Source organism: Camellia sinensis, chromosome 6, assembly GCF_055761805.1.
Source record: "Camellia sinensis isolate YWXY chromosome 6, ASM5576180v1, whole genome shotgun sequence".
NCBI classification, from domain to species: Eukaryota; Viridiplantae; Streptophyta; class Magnoliopsida; order Ericales; family Theaceae; genus Camellia; species Camellia sinensis.
Window position 1 is genome coordinate 51,669,303 of NC_138966.1, and position 22,884 is coordinate 51,692,186.

Below are 22,884 nucleotides of genomic sequence, written 5' to 3' on the forward strand. Positions count from 1 at the left end.
GAGGGTTACTGTAATATAATCAAGGAATTTTTCCTTTTACCAATTATTTTTATAATTGGTAATAATGATGGACAATGATTGTGCCTAATTATCAATTGCTTGTGGTTGGTCTTTAAATGAGACACGAGACAAGTCTAAATAAATACAATTTTGAATTATTAAATACTTATGATTATTATATTTTCAAATATTATTAGCTCATGTGTATGATTTGAGGTACTTCCAGTGTTAGTATCAATTTTAATTTTATTTGTTTGAATAAAATCAAAATTTTCTCTATCTTTCTTTATGTCAAACAATTTGACATCAATCAATTCTTCTGTCTTTCTTTTTCTTTTATTTATTTATGATGAAACATCTTAGCCTATTATTTTCTCAGATGAGAATGATTGACTAATTGATATATTAATATTATAATTAAAATACTGATCCAAAATTGGGCATTTTGGTCAATTACTCTTACGTTATCCGGTAGTGTTCCTCCCACTTCCCCCTGCGCTTCGCAAGTGCTATTTTCTCTCTTCAAAATCAACTCTACGCAAGAGGGGACATTCTCATTCTCATTCTCATTCTCATTCTCAGACGAGCTCAAGCTCAAGATAATAAAATAAAAAAATGGCAATTTCAATGTCTACCCTCACATCTTCATTCGCTTCTCTCTCTTTCTCTTCACAGATTTCCCAAAACCCCCACTCCCTCTCATTTCCCCGACCGAAGCCGCCTCGCGTGGTGGTCGCAACCCCAAGGCTCGCCGTCGTCGCCTCCGCCTTCGCCGCCCCCTCCGCCGTGGATTTAGAAACAACGAATCTGAATAAGTACGTGAAATCGAGGCTTCCTGGCGGCTTCGCCGCCCAGACCACCTTCGGCACCGGCCGCAGAAAATGCGCCATCGCTCGCGTCGTTCTCCAGGAAGGAACTGGCAAACTCATCATCAATTACCGCGACGCCAAGGTACCTCTCACTCTACCGCTCGTTTTTTAGCAAAAAAGTTAAAAAATCACCAAAAACTTGTCACTATCACTCTATTTTTTTAGGCATCTTTTTGTAGAAGGCAAAAAAAAAAAAAAGAAAACCAAATTCAGTAGACATTATATTTGTTTCTAATGTGTATGCATATGTATTGTTTGCTTTAAGAAGCATTCAAGTTGTTCTTGGTGAAATGAAAATGTAGCATTGTAGGAACTGAATCTTTCTATACAGGGTAAATTACAATGACCTTCCCTCACTCTCGTGTTTGCCCTTTATACATTCTATAAATGAATCTCAGCTTCAACACAATTTCAAAATGTAATGAAAACATACTAAGCTTATAGGTGTAGAAACTAACAAAGGAAACTTCATAAACTAAATACTTCTTGAGAGGTTATACACCTATAAACTTCATAAACCAAAAACAATAAGGGTTGGTTTGTGATGTTCTAAAAAAGTACACTTTTTGACTTATTGGCTTATATGAATTGGGTTTGGGTTGGGTTTGATGTGATGTGTTAGAGAGGTGATGTGATTTAAATAAGATGATGTGACTTAAATAGGATAGTGATTTTTTGACTTTTTGTATTATTTAGTGTACCCCAAACCAAGCCTTAAATATTTCATAAACTAGCAGTCAAAATAAAGTTCCACATTACGAATGAAGATTATTTTTAATATGCAAGAAATAACATTTGCATCCCACTACTACACAAACAATGTCGGCCTGTGAGAGGTATACACCTATATATCTATATTGCTTACACCACAAAACAAAAGGCAAGAGCAATACACTTATGAACTTGTATCAAAAACAAACAGCTGTACACATTTCAGCTGTACAAAAAAACCTCATATCACTTGGGCCACTTCAAAAACTCAAAATCATATGAGGTCATGCCAATCACAAATGACTCCAACTTGAACTAGCCATCTGCAATAACAGTTAAGGCAACTATTGTGAAAACTTGTAAGCAAATATGAAAGCTTAATCAAATCATAAATTACACTAACCTCAGATGTAGGGAAAGCAGTGCCCCTTCCATTGCCCTTGCTCTTGCTCCTTTCTGTGCCAGCATCAGCCTGTATGAAGGTTAAAAAAAACACTTAAAACCCATTGTATTGCATTTTTTTTTTCAATTTGCAGTTGCGTAGGGTTTTAGATCCTTACCCTAACTGATCCACTATCATTTTGAGTAAAACTTGAAGGGGTTGAGTCATGTGTGATACATTGAGAGGCAATATGCTCTTCTGGTTGTTGACATTTAAAAAGGGAAGTTGGTTAAAATAGATAAAATCGAAAGTTGGTTAATATAGATCAAATCAAAAGTGAATCATGAAAATTAGATCACAAGGTAAATTACATCCTAGCCTAGGTGCTGCAGCCCTTTTCACTGGAGCTCTTTGACAAGATCTCTTGTTTTGTCCAAATTCTTTGCACACTGAACACTTGAGAGTTTGGGACCTCCAAGACTGACTTGTCGCTGTGGCTGCCTCGTCAACTCTACTTTTTCTAGTTTTCGTTGGTCTGCCTGCCAGGTAATAATCGACGAAGTGGTGGTGGATCCAACGGGTTACCACTAGCAGCCTCCCACAATATTTGCTCTAAAGTAGGATGAATAATGCACCCATAGGCCCTCAAATAGGCATCCTCCTTCAAATTAGGGTGACAATACTCTTCAATATTATCTCTTCTATGAGTAATGGCAGAAGCTGCATGCCTACAAGGGATACCTGATATCTGCCACTCCGTACAACTGCACCTCTTACTGTCCAACTGAACTAGAAATGACATTTTACCTTCCTCCAAAATTCATATTCATCAGCCACCGCAAACAACAAAGTACACTTTCTAGAATCCATTTGTGCTGTGTTTGGCCTTTTCTTCACATATGGTCCAACCAAACCAGTCCACACACATCCCATCCCATACCTTTTTTCAATCTTAGTCATCAACTTAGCTCTAATCCCTTCTAACAGAGATAAAATAGGCTTATACCTTAGATGGCCAACCCCAATGGTTGAGTGACTCAGCTAAGTTGTTTGTGATGTGATCATTCTTCACTCTTACATCAAAAGCATGCCTAGGCCAAGTAGTAGGAGGGAGATCTAACAGCCATTGATGAGCAACAGTTGAGACACTCTTCAATCTCTCCATAGCTTAATTGAATTCAACCTGGTTGTACATGCCCTGGCAGCTTGCCAAAAATATTTTTTCAATAATAACCCAGGAAATCTCCCTTTGAAATTGCTGAACAAATGTTAACAACATTGAAGTTGAGAAGCCTCAGGCATTAATTGAGCAATTACCTTATCCAAACCTTTTTGCATATCAGACATGAATGTTGAAGGCCTTGCATGTGTCACATCTCCAATAATTGAATGCAAGTTGTGAATGAAAAAACTCCAACTATCTTTGTTTTCAGATTCCACTACTGCCATAGCAATTTGAAACAAGCCATTGTTCCCATTTTATGCTATAGCAGCCAATAAAACACCACCAAATGGCCCTTTCAAGTGGCAGCCATCCATCCCAATGAAGGGCCTACAACCTGAAATGAAGCCTGTTTGCCTGGCTTCAAATGCCACGAAAATTCTTTTGAACATAGGGTTGCATTTCTTAGGATTCTTCATCACCTCAGTAGAGTTCCTAGGCTCTCTTTCAATTATGACAACACTCCCAGGATTACTCCTCATCACCTCAGCAGCATAGGCTAGAAGCTGTGAGTAAGACCTTCTATGGTTCCCTTCAATCTCTTCCATTGCCTTCCTTTTTGCTCTATAAAGCTGAATTCTTGAAGCTTTGATGCAGATCACTCACTTCCAAAAAAATATCAACCAAACAAGCCTTAGCATATAAAGTAAACATTTGTATGACATTCAGATCAGAATGCAACCATCAATTCAGTAGTCCCAGGCACATTACAGTATAATGTTATGACTACTCCCCTATCAGATGGTAAATGAGACAATGCCTTTTGAGTTACATCATCCGGTAGGTCAATATAGGAGTACCTATCTGGATTGATATTCTTAATCCTACTCAACTCCTCAGAAAAATGGTCATTTATATCAAAATACATTGCTGAAGCCATAGCTGAAACAATTACAAGTTAAACTTTAACAAGAAACATAATAAATGTGTTTGATTTCAGTTTTCTGGAAATTGAGTTTTTTGTTTTTTTATTTTTATTTTTAGTGAATATTTTTAAAATTTTAAGCAATTTTTTTTACTTTTTTAGATGCGCCTTACTTAGATGTATCTAAATAGTAAAATATTCGTGAAAAAATATTTTTAAAAATTAATAAATACAAAAAAATATAAAAAATGTACTGAATTTTTATATTTTTGATATTTACTGAATTTTTTAAAGATTTTTTTACAAATATTATACTTTTAAAGTGTATTTATATTAGGTATGTCTAAAAATAAAAAAAAAAAATTGCTTTGAAAAAATACAAAAAAATAATACAATATAAGCTATACACCAACTAAAAATACAAAAAAATAAGCTACACCAAACAGAATTTTGAAAAAAAGTAAAACGGAGTGAATTTTGAAGACTGAAACCAAACGGAGTGATCGTACACAAATAAGCTACACCAACTAAAAATAATACAATATAAATCATAGATCAAATCAAACACTTACAAAACCCAATTTGGTTAAAGTTTTTAGAATCTAGTTTTGAAAAAGTTCAAAAAATTGCAAATTAGTTTGACAAAACTAAACACCAAAATATTTAATTTTGCCTTTTCTACATTTCTTTTCGCTCCAAAAAAAGAAAAAATCATATGAAAATAATAGAGTTAATTTTCTTTCCATTAAACTAGTTTGAAGGGGTAGGATATAAACGGATCAGATCCAAGCCTTGGTCCAGTCCAATCCACTAAGCCCAAAACCAAGAGGGCCAGACAAGTACATAGGTCAGTCCATTGAGCCCACCTCCATAAAGAATGATTTTCTCGAGTCCTTAAGCACTTAGGCCCAACACGCAGTGGAAAGGCCAGCCCAAGCCGCAATGCTGGACTAGGCCAAGCTATTGGATCTAATTCATAAGACCAAATTGATGAGCCAAACTCATCATTAGAATTGCAGTGGGCCGAGCCCACACAGAGAGATCCAAATGGGCCAGCCCCATCTCTACAAACTATCTTATAGAAGGTCGAGTTGGGGGCACATCGATATCGAGCTGAGTGAACCTCACAGAGAAACGTGGAAGTTATGAACATATATATGTGCAAATTGCCACCTCAGCTAGTCCCTCCTTCCTAGAATCACGAAAACAGTTAGATAGAGGAAATATGATCTGTTATATTCATGGTTACAATGAGCAAATGTCTCTATGGTCGACTACGTTGTGGTCCTCCACCTTGAGCAATGTTAAGGGAAGCCTTAAGGCACCAATGCTCAATGAAACCATCTTGGGCAACAAGTAAAGTCTTCTATATAAGTCTCGTCTCTTCACATTAAAGGTAACAACTAAACCCCACACATATGAGCCTACTCCATCTGAGATCATTCGAACTCCATTACTTTTTCTCTCTTGCTATCTTCACCTAGAGAGAGTCCTTCATCTTCTCTGATCACTCATTCCCACGCTAGAGGGGTTTTCTAGCCAACCTCGGCCTGGTAGCTCTGATGGTGCTCTGTTTTGCAAATCCCCAATTCCTAAATAGTCCATTTCAGCTGTGAAGCTTCGATCCACTTTCATCTAGTGCGAGATTTGGTACGCACAATTGGTGCGTTGAGTGTGGACATTCGTTTCTGAGTTTTGCATTTGATTTCGGCAATGGGAACTGAGGACATTCCTCCATCTGCATCGACTCCGCCATGGAGAAAACGAAGGATAAGGGCCTGGCATTACCAACAGTTCTGGAGGAACAAATCGGAAACAACAACCGAACTCCAGATTTTGTTGAGCACCGTCGACTTTTTGCTGGTGGTTCCTCCTACCATTTCATGATGGAGAAGGATTATAGGGATCGTATTATCGATTCCATGGGAATGGATATACAAGAACTAAAAGCACGGCTCAAGAAGATGTTAGGTGACCTGATAGAGAAGAGGATCGATGTAGAATCTTCTTGTCTGCGCTGAAGGAGTCCATTTCTGGAACCACCGGCGAAGGATGGCCTTGGAAATGGTTCTGGGCAGCGAAGTCAGCCAATTCCGGTGCACAGTGAAGCAGCAAGCAGCCACACTCGCGGTTCATATTGGAAGAAGGCTAAAATACAAAAAAAAGGTTAACCAACAAACGAAGTACCCACTTTGTCCCCAGGATCTCTGTACCTAGTTGATCGGGAACAGAGAAAACGAGCGACGGTGGGAACAAGAGGCACAACATCTCGATCGCACAATTCATCAAAGGGAGCATCGAGCGTTGGATCGACTCGTCTCTTCTTCCTTGTCTCTAGACATTGAAGCCTTGGAACCCCCTAAGAAGTTCACCCCACCGAAGTTCACACCATATGATGGTAAGTCGGATCCACTCACACACATCAGCCACTATAGGCACATGATGTCTCTGTGGAACCGAAACGATATACTTATGTGCTAGGTCTTTCCGTCCAGCCTAGGAGAATCCGGACTCCGATGGTTCGATTTCCTCCGTACTTAGATCGATCTATGACTGGAAACATCTCTCGGAGGAATTTCTAGCCAGATTCGTTTCCAACACCGAAATCCCAAAGGAGCTAGACACCTTGTTTAGCCTCCGGAAGGAAAAGAAAGAAACATTATGCAATTACGCAAGGAGGTACTGGGAAGAGTACAATGAATTGGAGGAGAACGTCTATAGCGAGCAGATGACAGTGATGTCTTTCAAGCACGGTTTGCATCCAAAAAGTAAATTGAGGTAGTCGCTTACCAAACGCCCATCCACCACCTTGAAGGATTTACAAGCCAGAATTAAGCAGTAAGCTTGTCTTAAGGATGATCGGATTCCCATCGAAGTAGCGTCCGTTGAGCAGTTGAACTGGGGGGATAGACGAAGAAAAGATCGAAGAGAACCCCGTGAAATTACAGTAAATGAGATAGAAAAATCCAAGTCCTACGAAGCAATCATTACAGTATTCAAAGAACCCATCTACCGCCTCACGGAGAAAATCAAGAGGGAACCATATTTTGTTTAACCACCGAAGATGTTAGGAGATCTAGCTCGGTGCAACTAGAAGCTAAGATGCCCCTATCACCAGGATAGGGGGCACATGACTCAAAACTGCAGAGCGTTGAAGCAGCATTTGGAGGAATTGGTAGCTGCTGGGCACCTCTAGGAGTATGTCGATCTGGACAAGACTGTGGTTGAATAGGGGAACCCACTGCCACAACAAAATGTCAAGCATCCTCCGCGACTGGTCAGCAATGTGATCCATGGCAAGACCAGTCTTAAACGAGAGGAAGTACTTCGAGGAGAAATTGCAAAGGTTGCACAGCTTCAGCAAGTAATGTCAGTGTGTGGATGTTAAATTCTTTTCCAATCTTGCTCGATAAATGCAACATTACATAGGCCCTGTTTGGTACAGCTTAAATTCAGCTTATTTCAGCTTTCAGCTTAATTTAAGCTATTTTGATGTGTTTGGTTTAGCTTATAGCTTATAACTTATAGCTTTGTGGAAGTCAGAAAACAGCTTATTCTTTGAGTGGGGCAGGAGATGCTTTAAGAATAAGCTGGAAATCAGCTTAAGCTGAAAGTTATAAGCTATAAGCTGTTTAGGCATAAGCTATAAGCACTTTCCCACAGCTCTACCAAACAGGGCCATATGCATCAGTGTGTGGATGTTGAATTCTTTCCAAATCTTACTCTGTAAATGAAACATTACATAGAAGAGGTTTAGGTTCTGTTCTGACCTTTTTTGGTGCTGGACCGACTGACATTACTTGCTAAAACTGTGCAGCCTTTGCAATTTCTCCTTGAAGTACTTCCTCTCGTTCAAAACTGGTCGTGCCATGGATCACGTTGATGACTAGTCGAGGAGGATGCTCGGCATTCTCCTGCGGCAGTGGGTTCTCCCTGTTCGGTTACAATCTTGTCCGGATCGATGTACTCTTGAAGGTGCCCATCAGCTACCAATTCCTCAAAATGCTGTTTCAACGCTCTGCAGTTTTGAGTCATGTGCCCTCTATCTTGGTGATAAGCGCATCTCAACTTCTGGTTATGCCGAGCTGGATCTCCTAACATCTTCAGTGGCCAAACAAAGTATGGTTCCCTCTTGATTTTCTTCATGAGGCGGTAGACGGATTTTTTGAATACTATAATGATTGATTCGTGGGACTTAGATTTGTCTGTCTCATTTACTATAATTTCACGGGGTTGTCTTCGATCTGTCCCTCTGGTTCAGCTGCTCAGCCAACACTACTTAAATGGGAATCTGATCATTCTCAAGACGAGCGTACTGCTCAATTCTAGCTCGTAAATCCTTCGAAGTAGCGGCTAGGCGTTTGGTAAGCAACTATCTCGATTTGCTTTTTGGACACAAACCGTGCTTGAAAGACATCATTGCCATCTGCTCGCTGCAGACGTTCTCCTCTAATTTATTGTACTCTACCCAGTACCTCCTTCCGTAATTGCACAATGTTTCTTTCTTTTCATTCCGGAGGTTAAACAAGGTGTCTAGCTCTTTTGAGATTTTGGTGTTTGAAACGAATCTGGTTAGAAATTCTTCCAAGAGTTGTTTCCAGTCATAGATCGATCCAGTAGGCAGGCTAGACGGAAAGACCTTGCACATGAGTGTATCGTTTCGGTTCCACAGAGACATCATCTGCCGGTAGTGGCTGATGTGTGTGAGTGGATCCGACTTCCCATCATATGGTGTGAACTTCGGCGGGGTGAACTTCTTGGGGGGTTCCAAGGCTTCAATGTCTAGAGAGAAGGGAGAAAAGACGAGCCGATCCAGCGCTTGGTGCTCCCTCTGATGAACAGTGCGATTGAGATACTGTGCCTCTCGTTCCTGCCATTGCTCGTTTTCTCTGTTCCTGATACGGAGTGGGTACTCTGTCTGTTAGCTGATTGTTTTCTATATTTTAGCCTTCTTTCGGTGTGAACCATGGGTGTGGCTGCTCGTTGCTTCACTGTGTACCGGAATTGGCTAACTTCGTTGCCCAAAACCATTTCCCGGGCCATCTTTCGCTGGTGGTTCCAAAGATGGACTCCTCTGGCCCAGACGAGAAGGTTCTGTGTCAGTTCTCTTCTTCATCAGGTCGCGCATCATCTTCTTGAACTTTGCATTCAGTTCTTGTACTATCTCTATGGAATCGATAATACGATCCCTATAATCCTTCTTTATCATTAAATGGTAGGAGGAACCACCAGCAAAGGGTTGATAGTGCTTAAGAGAATCTAGAGTTCGGTTGTTGTTTCTGGTCTGTTCCTCCAAAACTGTCGATAACACCAGGCCCTTATCTTTTGTCTTCTCCATCGGCGGAGTCGATGCAGAGAGAGGAATGTCCTCAATTCCCATTGTCGGAATCAGATGCAGAACTCAGAAACGAATGTCTACGCTTACTGCACCAATTGTGCGTACCGAATCCTGCACCAGATGAAAGTGGATCAGAGCTCCGCAGCTGAAATGGACTATCTAGGAATTGGGGATTTGCAAAACAGAGCATCGTTAGAGCTACCCGGCCAGGGTTGGTTGAAAAACCTCTCCGGCGTGGGAATGAGTGATCGGAGAAGATGAAAGACTCTCTTTAGGTGTAGGGAGAGGGAGAGAAAAAATAATGGAGTTGGAATGATCTCAAATGGAGTAGGCTCATATGTGTGAGGTTTAGTTGTTACCTTTAATGTGAAGAGAGTGAGACTTATATAGAAGACTTTACTTGTTGCCCAAGATGGTTTCATAGAGTTTTAGTGCCTCAAGGCTTCCCTTAACATCGCTCAAGGTGGAGGACCACAAGGTAGTTGACCATGGAGACATGTGCTTATTGTAACCATGCATATTGTAGAAATTTAATGTATAAAGAGAAATGATAGTATTATTGATTGATTAAATGTTATCTATATATTACAATGATTCATGATTCCTATATATAGAAGAGGGTGAGTGTGTAGTAGGTAAGGAGTAGGTGAAGTGGAGGTGGTAGTGGTGTAGTGGGTTAGGTTTAGTGGAGTAGGTGAGGTGGTAGTGGTGTAGTGGGTTAGGTTTAGTGGAGTAGGTTTAAGTGGGTGAAGTAGGTGATAGGTTTTAACAGCCCCCCGCAAACTCAAGGGGGATAGGAACTAGCCAACTTGAGTTTGGAGAGAGTAACAAAACAAGAAAATACATAAAAATAAAAGAGGATAGGTGACACTGTATGGTCGTGTCAGACCATTGGTGAAGACACTGGATGGTGGTGTCATAATGTTGTAGAGGACACTGTATGGGGGTGTCAGAACGTTGTAGAGGACACTGTATGGTGGTGTCATAACGGTGTAGAGGACACTGGATGGCGGTGTCAGACCGATGTAGAAGACAGTTTATGGGGTCATGTCGGACCGTTGTAGCTGACAATGTTGTGACAGTTGTTGTGACAGTGTACAGAGTCTTGTCGGACCCCTGTAGAAACTAACCGGAATCAATGTCGGGACAGTTTACAGAGTCTTGTCGGACCCATAAAGGAGCTAACCGGAATCAATGTCGGGACAGTTTACAGAGTCTTGTCGGACCCTTGTAGAAACTAACCGGAATCAATGTCGGGACAGTTTACAAAGTCTTGTCGGACCCATAAAGGAGCTAACCGGAATCAATGTCGGGACAGTTTACAGAGTCTTGTCGGACCCTTGTAGAAACTAACCGGAATCAATGTCGGGACAGTTTACAGAGTTTGTCGGACCCTTGTAGAAACTAACCGGAATTAATGTCGGGACAGTTTACAGAGTCTTGTCGGACCCATAAAGGAGCTAATCGGAATCCATGTCGGGACAGTTTACAGAGTCTTGTCGGACCCTTGTAGAAACTAACCGGAATCAATGTCGGGACAGTTTACAGAGTCTTGTCGGACCCATGAAGGAGCTAACCGGAATTAATATCGGGACAGTTTACAGAGTCTTGTCGGACCCATGAAGGAGCTAACCGGAATCAATGTCGGGACAGTTTACAGAGTCTTGTCGGACCCATAAAGGAGCTAACCGGAATCAATGTCGGGACAGTTTACAGAGTATTGTCGGACCCTTAAAAAGTCGCACCCTCAAAAGGTGTGCCCAATTTTTAAAAGGCGTGCCATCAAAAGGCGTGCCCAAGTCATAAAAAGATGTGCCGGACATGATGGCGAGGCACGTGAGTGGCTTGGCTGGCGCGCCCGTCTGTCGTCTGGCGTCAAGTGGCGCGCGATACGCGTGGCTGCCCCGTCTATTTAACCAAGGTTGATGCTGAGGCTGAGGCAGACAAAAACCTTCTGAAAATCCGCTGAAAAAAACTCTTCCTTTTCTGAGAGAGATACGCTGTAACACTCTGTTGCCATTCTGTAACCAACCCTTCTCTGAAACACTCAGCAACCCATAACATGGCCTCATCTTCCCGTTCAGCTACCCAGAATATGGCCTCTTCGTCCCGTGGTCTGCTCACTCTCTTTCCCGACCTCAACGAGTCAACAAGAGAGATAACTGGTGTGGTGGCCAGTGAACCTCAACCAAGCGCCTCTGTTTTTGCTCCGTTGAACTTTCCGATGCGGTCGGTGGAGCAAAAAATGGCGGTGCAAACTGATATTGAGGCCAATCAGTATACTTTGAAGTCATGTGTGGAGACCATGACGGCGGTCACAAATCTGTCGCACCGGCTGCAGAGCAGGACAAATGAGGTGCAGCAATTAAACGCCCAACTGGCTCTGCTCCAGCGCATGTATAAGGATGCGCGAGCAGAGATAAGTGTGCTAAAGGCAGAAAACAAGGAGCTGAAGCGGAAGGCCACCGTGATGTTCCGATTTGGAGGGCCGCCATATGCTGTAGTGGAGGAGCAGGGAGGAGGCAACTTGCTTGGTAGTCTAGGAAGCACGGAGGCAATACCGTCAATGGCCGTCCAGGACGGAGGCAAGAAGAAGAGACCTGCGGCAGAGTAGAGAAAAAATCTTGCCTGTGGATGTGGTTATTTTTTGTTTTTGTTGATGTTTTTTTTTTTTTTTTTTTTGGTGTAAAATTGTGATCGGGATGGATTTCCTGAGATGAATAAAATATAATTTGTTGTGCAAATTTGTAAATTATGTTGGGTTTTTTTTTTTTAATGAAAAAAGAAAGATAAAAGAAAATAAAAAAAGCGAAAAATGTGAGGGAGTCGGTGAGTGGGATGCAAAAGAAAAGATGGGTTTTAACATGTGGCCCCCTATCCAAGGCAGGGACAGCATCATTATCTCACACTCCCCACTTCTCCATTACCAATTTAAAAAATCCTCCAATTCGCCACTTGATGGCCAAAGAAAAACTCATCTGTAAGCAACATTAACGGCATGGGGTATAGAGAAAGCTGTTTTCTCTTTTGTCTGTTTCTGTCCCCATCATCATCATAAAAGAAACAGAGAATAGGGCAGGCCTAACCCAAAGCGATCCGTGGCTAGAAGCAGCGGCAAGGCCGCAAGTGGGAGAGGCAACAATTTCTGAGCTTGCTCTTCAATGGCTGAAGCTTACTGGTTTTAACTGTAGAAGTAATTTCTCAGATTTTGATCGTTCTTCTTTGATGGGTTTTATATATATATATATATATATACTGAGAGAGTGGGGAACAAGGGGAATAATGAGTAAAGAGAAAGGGACCAGAGAGAGAAGGAGTGGGTTGATTAAAAAAAAAAATATTTCATCATAAAGTGCATGTGGGAGAGGAAATAATGTGACAGGAGGGTTGGGAGCAAAAAAGGAAATAATGTGGGGACGAAGGCAGTGGGTTTCTGGGGATGGTTGGAAATCTGGCTCAGGAGTTCCTGAAGCAAAAGCTTGATGAAAATGATGAAAGCTATGCAAAACCTGTGCTTGAAACAGAAGTGGCCAGCAAACAAGAGGCTTATGCAGGAGCAAGCAAGCGGGCACTTCCTGAAAATGGCATTTTGATTAGTGGCTGCCAAACCGATCAAACTTCTGCTGATGCTAGCCCATCTGGCAATGCTGATGAAGCTTACGGAGCTCTCAGCAATGCAATTCAGATGATAATTGCTGAAACAGATGGTACTGTTAACAATCAGGAGCTTGTATTGAGGGCCCGGGAGTTGCTGAAAAGTCAGACATTTCTGCTGCTGCTGCTGGAGCACAAGTGGATGAGAAAGAGAAAGAGATTGACGAGACTGGGGTGGAGCCACGTGACATTGATTTGGTGATGACACAGGTAGGTGTATCAAGGGGTAAAGCTGTCAAGGCTCTCAAGACTCACAATGGAGACATAGTCTGAAAGTATTTGGGCAATGATGGGAAGGTATGTGTAGAAAATAAACGGAATAGGTTGAGGTCCGGCGGGCGGCTAAGGTGAGGTTGCCGCCCGCCGGGGAAGCGAAAATATTAGGCTCTAAACCTGCTCTGATACCATGTAGAAATTTAATGTATAAAGAGAAATGATAGTATTATTGATTGATTAAATGTTATCTATATATTACAATGATTCATGATTCCTATATATAGAAGAGGGTGAGTGTGTAGTAGGTAAGGAGTAGGTGAAGTGGAGGTGGTAGTGGTGTAGTGGGTTAGGTTTAGTGGAGTAGGTTTAAGTGGGTGAAGTAGGTGATAGGTTTTAACACATATAACAGACCACATTCCCTCTGTTTAGTTGTTTCTGTGATTCTTAGAAAGGGGACCAACTGAGGTGGCATTCTGCACATGTATGTGTTCATAACTTCTACGTTTCTCTATGAGGTTCCCTCAGTTCGGTACCGATGTGCCCCGGCTTGGCCTTCTATAAGATTGTTTGCAGAGATAGACTAACCCATTTGGATATCTTTGTGTGGGCTCGGCCCACTTCGGTTCTAATGATGGGTTCGGCCCATCATTTAAACCTTATGAATTAGATCCAGTAGCTCAGCCCAACCCAATCGAGCAGCTTGGGCTGGCTTTTCCACTGCGTGTTGGGCCAAAGTGCTTGAGGACTTGGGAAGATCATTCTTTATGGAGGTGGGCTCAATGAATGGACCCATGTACTCGTTTGGCCCTCTTGGGTTTAGGCTTAGTGGATTGGACCGGCCCAAGGCTTGGATCCAACCAGTTTATATCCTGCTGCTTCAAGCTTGACTCTGTTTGAATCCATATCTAAGCATTGCCTGAGTAAATCTCTCAAACCAAGCCCTTGGGGACTGTTTGAGACCATATAATGATTTTTAAAGCCTGCACACGTTAATCTTTGCTTTAAGGTCTTCAAAGCTAGGAGGAATGTCCATCTACACCTCTTTTTCTAGATCACCACGTAGAAAAGCATTCTTCACATCAAACTGGTGAAGTGGCCAATCCAGATTAGCTGCAAGAGAAAGGAGTACCTTGACTGAATTCATCTTAGCAACTTGTGCAAATGTCTCTTGATAGATAGTCTACTCCTTAAGTAAAATCCTTTGTCACAAGTCGAGCCTTGTAATGCTCAATTTAACCATCCGCTTTGTGCTTCACAGTATACATCCACTTGCATTTTATCATGGAATGTTTCCATTCAGGAGTAGCAAGAGCATCCTGAAAATTATTGGGTATACTAACAAAAGAAACTTTGGACACAAAGGTTCTATAAGAAGGAGACAAATTCGAGTAGGATATAAAATTAGAGATAGAATGTTTAGTACAAGACCTCACTCCCTTCTGTTTAGCGATAGGAACATCGAGATCAGAATACTCAGAAGACTCAGAAATATGAATATCAGTATACTCAGGAGAAACAAGGGTTTCAGGATTACTTGGACACTCATCAAAGGAGGACATAGCAGTGGCAAATTAGAAGTGGTCTCTTGTATCCAAATAACTTTATATCTGTCTTTGTCCCTGACATAAACTTTCCCTTCCTTGAGATCATTAGATTCTATACTCCTAGCCACAGCTGGTCCACATTCTACATTCTCAACCACCGGTAATGTTCCAGGAACTGATAAAGATCCAGGAATCTCTTCACACCATGGCTCCCCCTGAAGGGATGACTGGGGCGCCGGAGAGGACAAGAAGTAGGACTGCGACTCAAAGAAAGTAATGTCCAAGGACACAAACCACTTGCGAGACGGTGGATGATAACACTTATGGCCCTTTTAAGTAGGCAAGTAACCCAGGAAGACACATTTTATAAAACAAGGATTCAATTTACCGCGAGTAGGAGAATGATTATAAGCAAAGCAGACACACCCAAAGGTTTTAGAGGGAATGGAGAGCATAGACTTGGATCCTAAGAGCACCTGAAGTGGAGCTTGTTGGTGCATTACTTGGGTTGGGAGACGGTTGATGAGATAGGCAACAATGAGAACTACATCCCCCCAGTAAGACCGAGGAATATGCATTTCGAATGACATGCAACAAACCATATCAAGAAGGTGACGATTCTTGCGTTCCACAATCCTATTTTGTCGAGGGATGTTGGTACAAGTAGTCTGATGAATAATGCCATGGGTGAAAAATAGTTTGCTAGGCTAGAATCAATAGACTCACCTCGATTATTAGAAAGCAAGATTTGGACAATTGCCCCAAATTGAGTACAAATCATTTGATGCAAATTATGAAACACAAAAAAAAACCTCACTTTTGTCTTTCATAAGATACACCCAAGTAGTACGGGAAAAATCATCTATAAAAGTAATAAACCATCTATGACATTTTAAAGACACAATAGAGCGGATGAGCCATCCCATGTCCTGTGTAGTATCTGTGGACAAGTATTCTTCACCAATCTCAAGAATCATAGAGTGGATGAGCCATCCCATGATCAGAGCATTTGTAACCTCCCACTGGTCATAACTAGAATATGTGGTGCTAGGTGCTTGTACTCTTCCATCAACATAACCCATCTTCCCCCTATTCTTCAGAAAAAGTATTCTTCAGAAAAAGTGTCGGACTCTACGATCACGCTAGGTAATTCTGACCATTAAATAAAGAGGTGGTGATTTTAAGGCTAGGATTTAGGTTGTCAGATGTAGTGGTCATTACGGGACTCTTCCCCTTAGGTGGCTGAGAGGTGGTGGATTCACTAGTCAAGTCAGCCATGGATATGTAAGATTTCTGATAGCTTTTCTGTATATTCCATTGTATCAAAGATTACAGTCAGACCTTAGATTATATAGCCCTAAATCCTAAACCAAAAAGGAAAATACAAATACAATTATGCCTCTAACAGGACTCTACCACAATCATGCCTCTAATAGGACTCTAATTTGTACAAAACACACAATAATATATTTTATATTCTCACACCTCCGCTCAAACTCAAGGTGTTTTAGCTGAAAACACTGAGAGTTTGCTAAGAAGAAACTGAAACCGAGCGGTAGTGTGAGTCTTGGTGAAAAAGTCCGCAAGTTGCAAAGCTGAAGGGATGAAAGGAAGCAAGGTAAAGGTAGACTGCAGATGCTGGCGAACAAAGTGACAACCAATCTCAATATGTTTCACCCGCTCATAAAAGACAGTATTGTGGGTAGTTTGAACAGCACTGCGGTTGTCACAATAGAGAGATGTCGGAGAAGACTGAGAGACACCCAAATTAAACAAGAGACAATGAAGCCAAACAATCTCAGCAGTGGCATGAGCCATAGCACGATAATCAGTTTCGGCAGTAGAGCGAGCAACGACTGATTGTTTCTTACTTTTCCAAGAGATCAAGGAATCTCCAAGAAACATACAGAAACCAGACGTAGACTTACGATCAGTAACATCACCGGCCTAATCAGAGTCAGCATAAGCCACCAAGTCCAAAGAGGAAGTAGAGGACAACAATAAGCCTCGAAAGATGGTACCCCTAAGATAGCAAAGAACGCGAACCAAAGCAGCCCAATAGGTAGAGCGAGGAGCAGAAACGAACTGACTAACCACGTGAACAGCATAAGCAAGATCAGGGCGAGTGACAGTCAAATAAACTAAACGAACCCATAAGCTCGCGATATAAAGTGGGATCATCCAGAAGGACACCATCAATAGAGTTAAGCTTCACATTAAGCTCAATAGGTGTATCAGAAACCTTAGTATTAGTAAGACCAGCACGATGAATGACTTCATTAGCATACTTGGCCTGAGACAGAAAATAACCTTTGGAAGAAGAAGCAACCTCAATACTAAGAAAATACCGTAATAGACCCAGATCCTTCATTTCGAAGGTGCGGAAGAGATGTTGCTTGACCTCAGAGATAGCAGAAGAGTCCGAGCTAGTGATGATCATATCATCCACATAGAGTTAGAGAGCAACAAAATTAGCCGAGGTATGTCGCAGAAATAAAACAGAGTTGGAAGCAAAAGGATGAAACCCGAGCTCGGTAATAACAGTCTGAAATCGATCATACCAAGCACGAGGAGACTGCTTTAGACCATACAGAGCACGCTGAAGACGACAAACCTGACCAGAGAGATGGTGAAGGCCAGGGGGAGGACGCATATACACCTTCTCAGTGAGATGGCCATTAAAAAAAGCATTCTTAACATCCATTTGATAAAGAGGCCAAGAACGAACAGCAGCAACAGAGATCAAAGTACGGACAGTAGTCATTTTGGCAACAGGAGCAAATGTCTCCTCATAATTAATACCATACTCTTGAGAGAAACCTTTGGCAACCAGATGAGCTTTGTAACGCTCAAGAGAACCATCAGAATGAGTCTTGACTTTGTAGACCCATTTGCAACCAACCAGGTTCTTATCAGCAGGCAAAGGAATCAACTTCTAAGTACTAGTTTTTTGTAAAGCAGACAACTTATCCTTCATAGCTTGAACCTAATGAGGATCCTGACAGGCCTCCTTGTAAGACTGAGGTTCTACAAAAGAGTGAATAGCAGACAAAAAGGTACGATAGGAAACAGAAAAACAAGTATTAGACCAACCCAACCTGTTTGGAGGATGACATGCTCGAGAAGGATATCGGTGTGCAGTAGGATCAGAGTCGTCAGAAGCAGAGGGAGCAGCAGCAGGGGCAGAGACAACCGGTGGAGAAGGAGCCTTGCGACGAGAATAAATTAACAACGGAGGAGGAGAAAAAGCCGAAGGAAGAGAAGAAGCCGAAGGAAGAGAAGAAGCAACTAGAGGTATAGGAGGAGAAGATGGAACAAGCTCAGGGGGAACAGTGGAGATGTACTCATCAGACGAGACCTCAAAAGGAAATGGGTCAATGTGAACCAAATCTTCTTTGGAAACTGGAGCAGTGAGAGGGGGAAGCTGAAAGGTAGACAATATACGCTGAAGCTGACTAATCTGAGCAGTTAAGGAAGCCAAGTTAGGATCAGGAGCTGGAGTGGATGTAGTATACGCAGCAGGAGAAGCCCAGAATTGATTATGAGACTGCTGAAAAGATGTCGCAGACAGACATCTCTTCTTGGGACAATGGTACTTCCAATGGCCTTTCTGATGGCAGAAAGCACAATCATCAGAAGCCAAAGAAATCACAGTAATCAGAAAACTGAAAGGTTCAAGTATAATTAAACAAAATAGCCAAACCAAGAGTTTAAGTGTAATACTCAAAATCTAAGGGGGCAAATTGTAAATAAAAGCTTTTCTAGGTCAACTAACAACAAACCAGAACCAAAGAGAGGAATCGTAAACAACAACAGAGGGAGAGAGAGAGAGACTTATCGCGACTTATAGGTAGATAAGGAGACCACGAACTGTCAGTCTCTTGAATCAACCGAACCAAACGAAGCAACTAGATGGGTCGAATAAGCAGATGAGTCAAAACGACTTGATGGGTCGCGAGTATCAGATGCGACGAACACGGAGGGGCTAATCGCGAGACACAAGAATGTAGAGCTTTAATCACGTAAGGCAGAGTTGAACACAGAAGGGCTGATCGCAAATCAGATGGGTGAGTCATGAGCCAGATGGGCGAGTCGCGAGTTGCAATTCCGGCTCTGGTTGGGTTTCGACTCTGGCGAAAAGAGGTGCTAAATGCAATTCTAATACAATCGTATCAGATTCAGTGCTGGACCACACACAAGAGAGGTCGAACCAAAGAGACCAGAACTGGAGTCGACAATTGATGGGACTAGGGTTTTGTACACGGCTCTGATACCATGTAAGATTTCTGATAGCTTTTCTGTATATTCCATTGTATCAAAGATTATAATCAGACTTTAGATTATATAGCCCTAAATCCTAAACCAAAAAAGAAAATACAAATACAATTATGTCTCTAACAGGACTCTACCACAATCATGCCTCTAATAGGACTTTAATTTGTACAAAACACACAATAATATATTCTATATTCTCACAGTATAATCTACGATCCTAACCCAAGAACACTGCACTAATCACAAAAAACGGAAGGATGGAATGGAATGAACAAACAATGTGTAGCACTGATCACTATGGAAGCATAATATTCAGATTAATGGGACCATATAATGAATTAAATGAGGAAGAAAAGAACCACCAATCAAAGCAGGGGCTGTACTATACCAAAGAAAAGAAAAGATTGTTTAGGTGTAGAACAGACTGTCAGATGAACTAATCAAGACATACCCAGAACCAGAGTCTCAGAAGAACCTCAGCAAGAGCTGACAGAGAGCAGAGAAGCTGCTGATGGAGCCGAAACAGACAGAGGGACTGTCGGATGGGCAGAAGGGCTGCCGACTGGTCCTGGTGGGCTTTCGGCAGCAGTCGACTAGGCCTGGGTGGCCTTCGGCAGCCGGCAATTCAGCCTGGGTGACCTCTGGCTGCTGTCGTGACCGCTACACACACGATGGGTTGCTGAAACTGGATGGGTGGTGGCTATGTGGTGGCTTTGGGTTTAGGGTTTTGGCTTTGATATCATGATTGATTTAGGAAGAACAAACTTAGGGAATGATTATGATTTCATTCCCTTTTATATTAATTAAATAACTTAATTACAAGGAAGCCCTAAGGCATAAAATCAGGAACCAGCTAATTACAGCAAAGGAAAATAAAAACAAATAAATAAAACATTATATTATTCTAACATCTAATACATGCACCACTAAATAAATGAATAAATAAGTTAAAATTGCTTGTTGTAGTGTTGCTAGTGTGAAATATTTTGGAAAGAGTAGTAGTTGATAGAGAAAATAAAGAGCTTATTGTGCAGATAGCTTGCTGTTGTTTGACAATGACTTTGAACGAATCTGGTATGGGTTTTGAAGCATAAAACCGATGTAGAGTTCATGTGAGTTTTTAAACATGATGATATTATCTTCACCTTTTGTCATGGAAGTTGGTTTGAAAGCTTGGAGGAATTAGATGAACGTGAACACGGGTTGTTTTCTCTCTTCAAATGGGTTTGACAAATTAGTTATGTTAGAGTGCGGACTTGACCACTGTATATAATGCATTATCTTTAAGACCCTTGCCTATCTTTGAGAGTCTTGCCTACTTAGGTGGTCCTTACCAATTATCACTATGTTTCATTCTTACCAACTCTGTAATTAAGATGCACAATAATCCTATGTCATACTGTTCACTAGCTGTTAGATGGGATAACCAATATATTTTATTTGATCAAGCAACAATCAACTCGGGTTTTCACAAACCAAAAACAATTGACATGTAGGCCCACAAATGGGAAAATTCTAACAGAAGTAACTCAAACTTATATTATTTGTGTGTGGATTATGTGGATGTCTGGATGAATATCAGTAGTTAGCTGTAGGAAAAACAGGAACAACACACATGTATCTCGTAGTTCCATTGCTAAATTTTAAGTTGCTCACTGACTGCCTGCATGGTTATTTCAAAAGGAAGATATGTTGAGCTACATTGAGTTCACGGCATGCATCTTTTTAAAATTCTACTTGGAGAAGCTGGTTAGTGTGGCTGGTTACTGCGACATAGATGGAGTTCTTTCTTTCTTTTTACTTCTTTTTATCCTTCATGGATTAGTGTATTATCATGCCCTGATTAATGGTCTTTAGCATGCATCTCATCATGCCCTCATCATACAATTACTGAAACCACCATGTCTAAACAGCATAGGTAAGTTGTGTCGGCAATCACAAATGGAATATTCTGTGCTGGTGCTTGGATCATTCTTATGACCTATTTTAATTTGGGGATATAAATTATGAAGCATACACTTCCGCTGACTTGTTTTCTTTTGTTTTTATTTTCTTTCATTTTATTTATTTATTTATTTATTTTCTTAGAGCAGAAAAGTCTGAGATTCTCTTTTCTTTTCTTTTTGAAGTTGCAATGAACTTGTAAGCTTTTTAACGCTCTAGTTTTAAATCCTTGAACCGCTCATGTTCATAAATATGCTGGTAAGTCCTCCAATCATAATCATAAAGTAGATTATGTTGGGAGTGTTCACTGCATTTTCACATGATTGAGTAGTGTCCCTGTAAATTGGGTTGTATGCCCACCTGCTGCTCCTCTCCATACTCAACTCTGATGTATCCCAATTTCCTCTTTAATTGAAAGTTTGGGAGTTCAAAAAAAAAAGTAGTGTCCCTTATACATTGCTTAAAATCCTACCTATAGATTTGTTCCCAAGTACTTACTGAAAAAAGGAAAAAAATTATTTGTTCCTGAATGGATAAGAAAACAATTAGGATCTTGTAAACTTGATTATGTGATGAGGGGCTGTAGATCATCAGATTGGAAACAACATAGCACTAAGCCCGGGGCTAGACAGCGTGTGATTATTGGTCTTTAAGGGGGATGTTAATTTCTAGGATTTGCAAATACTTGTTACAGAGTCACAGATTCAAGTTTGTTGGATAAAAACTACACGGAGTACTAAAGATTATTCCCTTGTCAAGTTGTTTCAATGATTTTTACGGGTTTGTTGGATTTTGTACGATGCAGGAGTATCTTCAAGGAAATCCATTGTGGCTTCAGTATGTGAAATTCCCATTGGCGGCTTTGGGATATGAAAGCAGCTATGATGTATTTGTCAAGGCCCATGGTGGTGGTCTTTCTGGTCAAGCTCAAGCGATTTCCCTTGGCATTGCCCGTGCACTGCTAAAGGTAAGTGAGAGCCATAGAACTCCTCTGAGGAAGGAAGGTCTTCTGACTAGAGACTCAAGGGTGGTTGAGAGGAAGAAAGTTGGTCTCAAGAAAGCTCGAAAAGCCCCACAATTCTCTAAGCGTTGAGAGGCTTTGTATAGTAAATATATTTAGTTTGATAGAATGTTTTAGGCTGTATCTTTCTTGAGCTTCTCAAACACATAACTGCTCGCAATTCTTTGTGACTAACATTTGTTGTTTTATAGTCATGAAAACTCTTTGCTCTTTTCCTTTTAATGGTGTGAAGGAAATAAAATGTAATTTACTGCCATTGCACAGCCATCTATGCCATCGTTGGGCACACCAATGCTTCCAATCTACTGCAATTAACCGTTGAATCATTCTGACAGGCTTCTTCACTATGTTTTATCTTGCTTTCCCTGTAATTGTTGTCTTCAGGGTTTATCTCCGCTGCATCATTAGGAACACCTGCAACAGATTTTAAAAATAAAAGAAAATAATGTATAATTCTGTTGCTATTTCCTCTTTTACATCCTTAGATTATCAAGAGATGGTCCCCTTCAAAGACTAGATTGTCACTAAAACCATCTCAGGGAACAGGGACTTTTGTTGTGCTTAATGGGCTCGCCTTTAATGAAGAAGATTTTCATGGGCTCTCCATATGTAGAAGCATATAAATTCAATTGAAATGCCAAGTTTTTAATTCAAGGCTTAATTGGGGAAAAGGTAACGTTTGGCAAGGTTTTGTGTTTGATCACTAGGATAATAATACAGATACAATTTTGAGTTGAAAAATGAGAGAAATGTTATGAAGAAGAATTTCATGGGCTCTCGATATGTAGAAGCATTCAATTCAATTGAAATGCCTTGTTTTTAATTCAAGTCTTAATTGGGGCC

General features: G+C 41.1%; 1 protein-coding gene across 1 annotated transcript; it reads left to right on the plus strand.

Moving 5' to 3' along the window:
* The first annotated feature begins 442 nt into the window (after positions 1-442).
* RPS9 (ribosomal protein S9) lies at positions 443-22,367 on the plus strand. Its single transcript, XM_082873807.1, has 2 exons — positions 443-951; positions 21,826-22,367. The coding sequence occupies exons 1-2, from the start codon at positions 616-618 to the stop codon at positions 22,111-22,113; spliced, it is 624 nt and encodes a 207-aa protein (XP_082729933.1). The 5' UTR covers positions 443-615; the 3' UTR covers positions 22,114-22,367.
* Positions 22,368-22,884: the final 517 nt, after the last annotated feature.

Bases quoted from the DNA above. Each gene is read 5' to 3' on its own strand.
- RPS9 (XM_082873807.1), top strand. From the start codon at position 616: ATGGCAATTTCAATGTCTACCCTCACATCTTCATTCGCTTCTCTCTCT. The intron at 952-21,825 runs GTACCTCTCACT...TGTACGATGCAG, and splicing joins TCAATTACCGCGACGCCAAG to GAGTATCTTCAAGGAAATCC.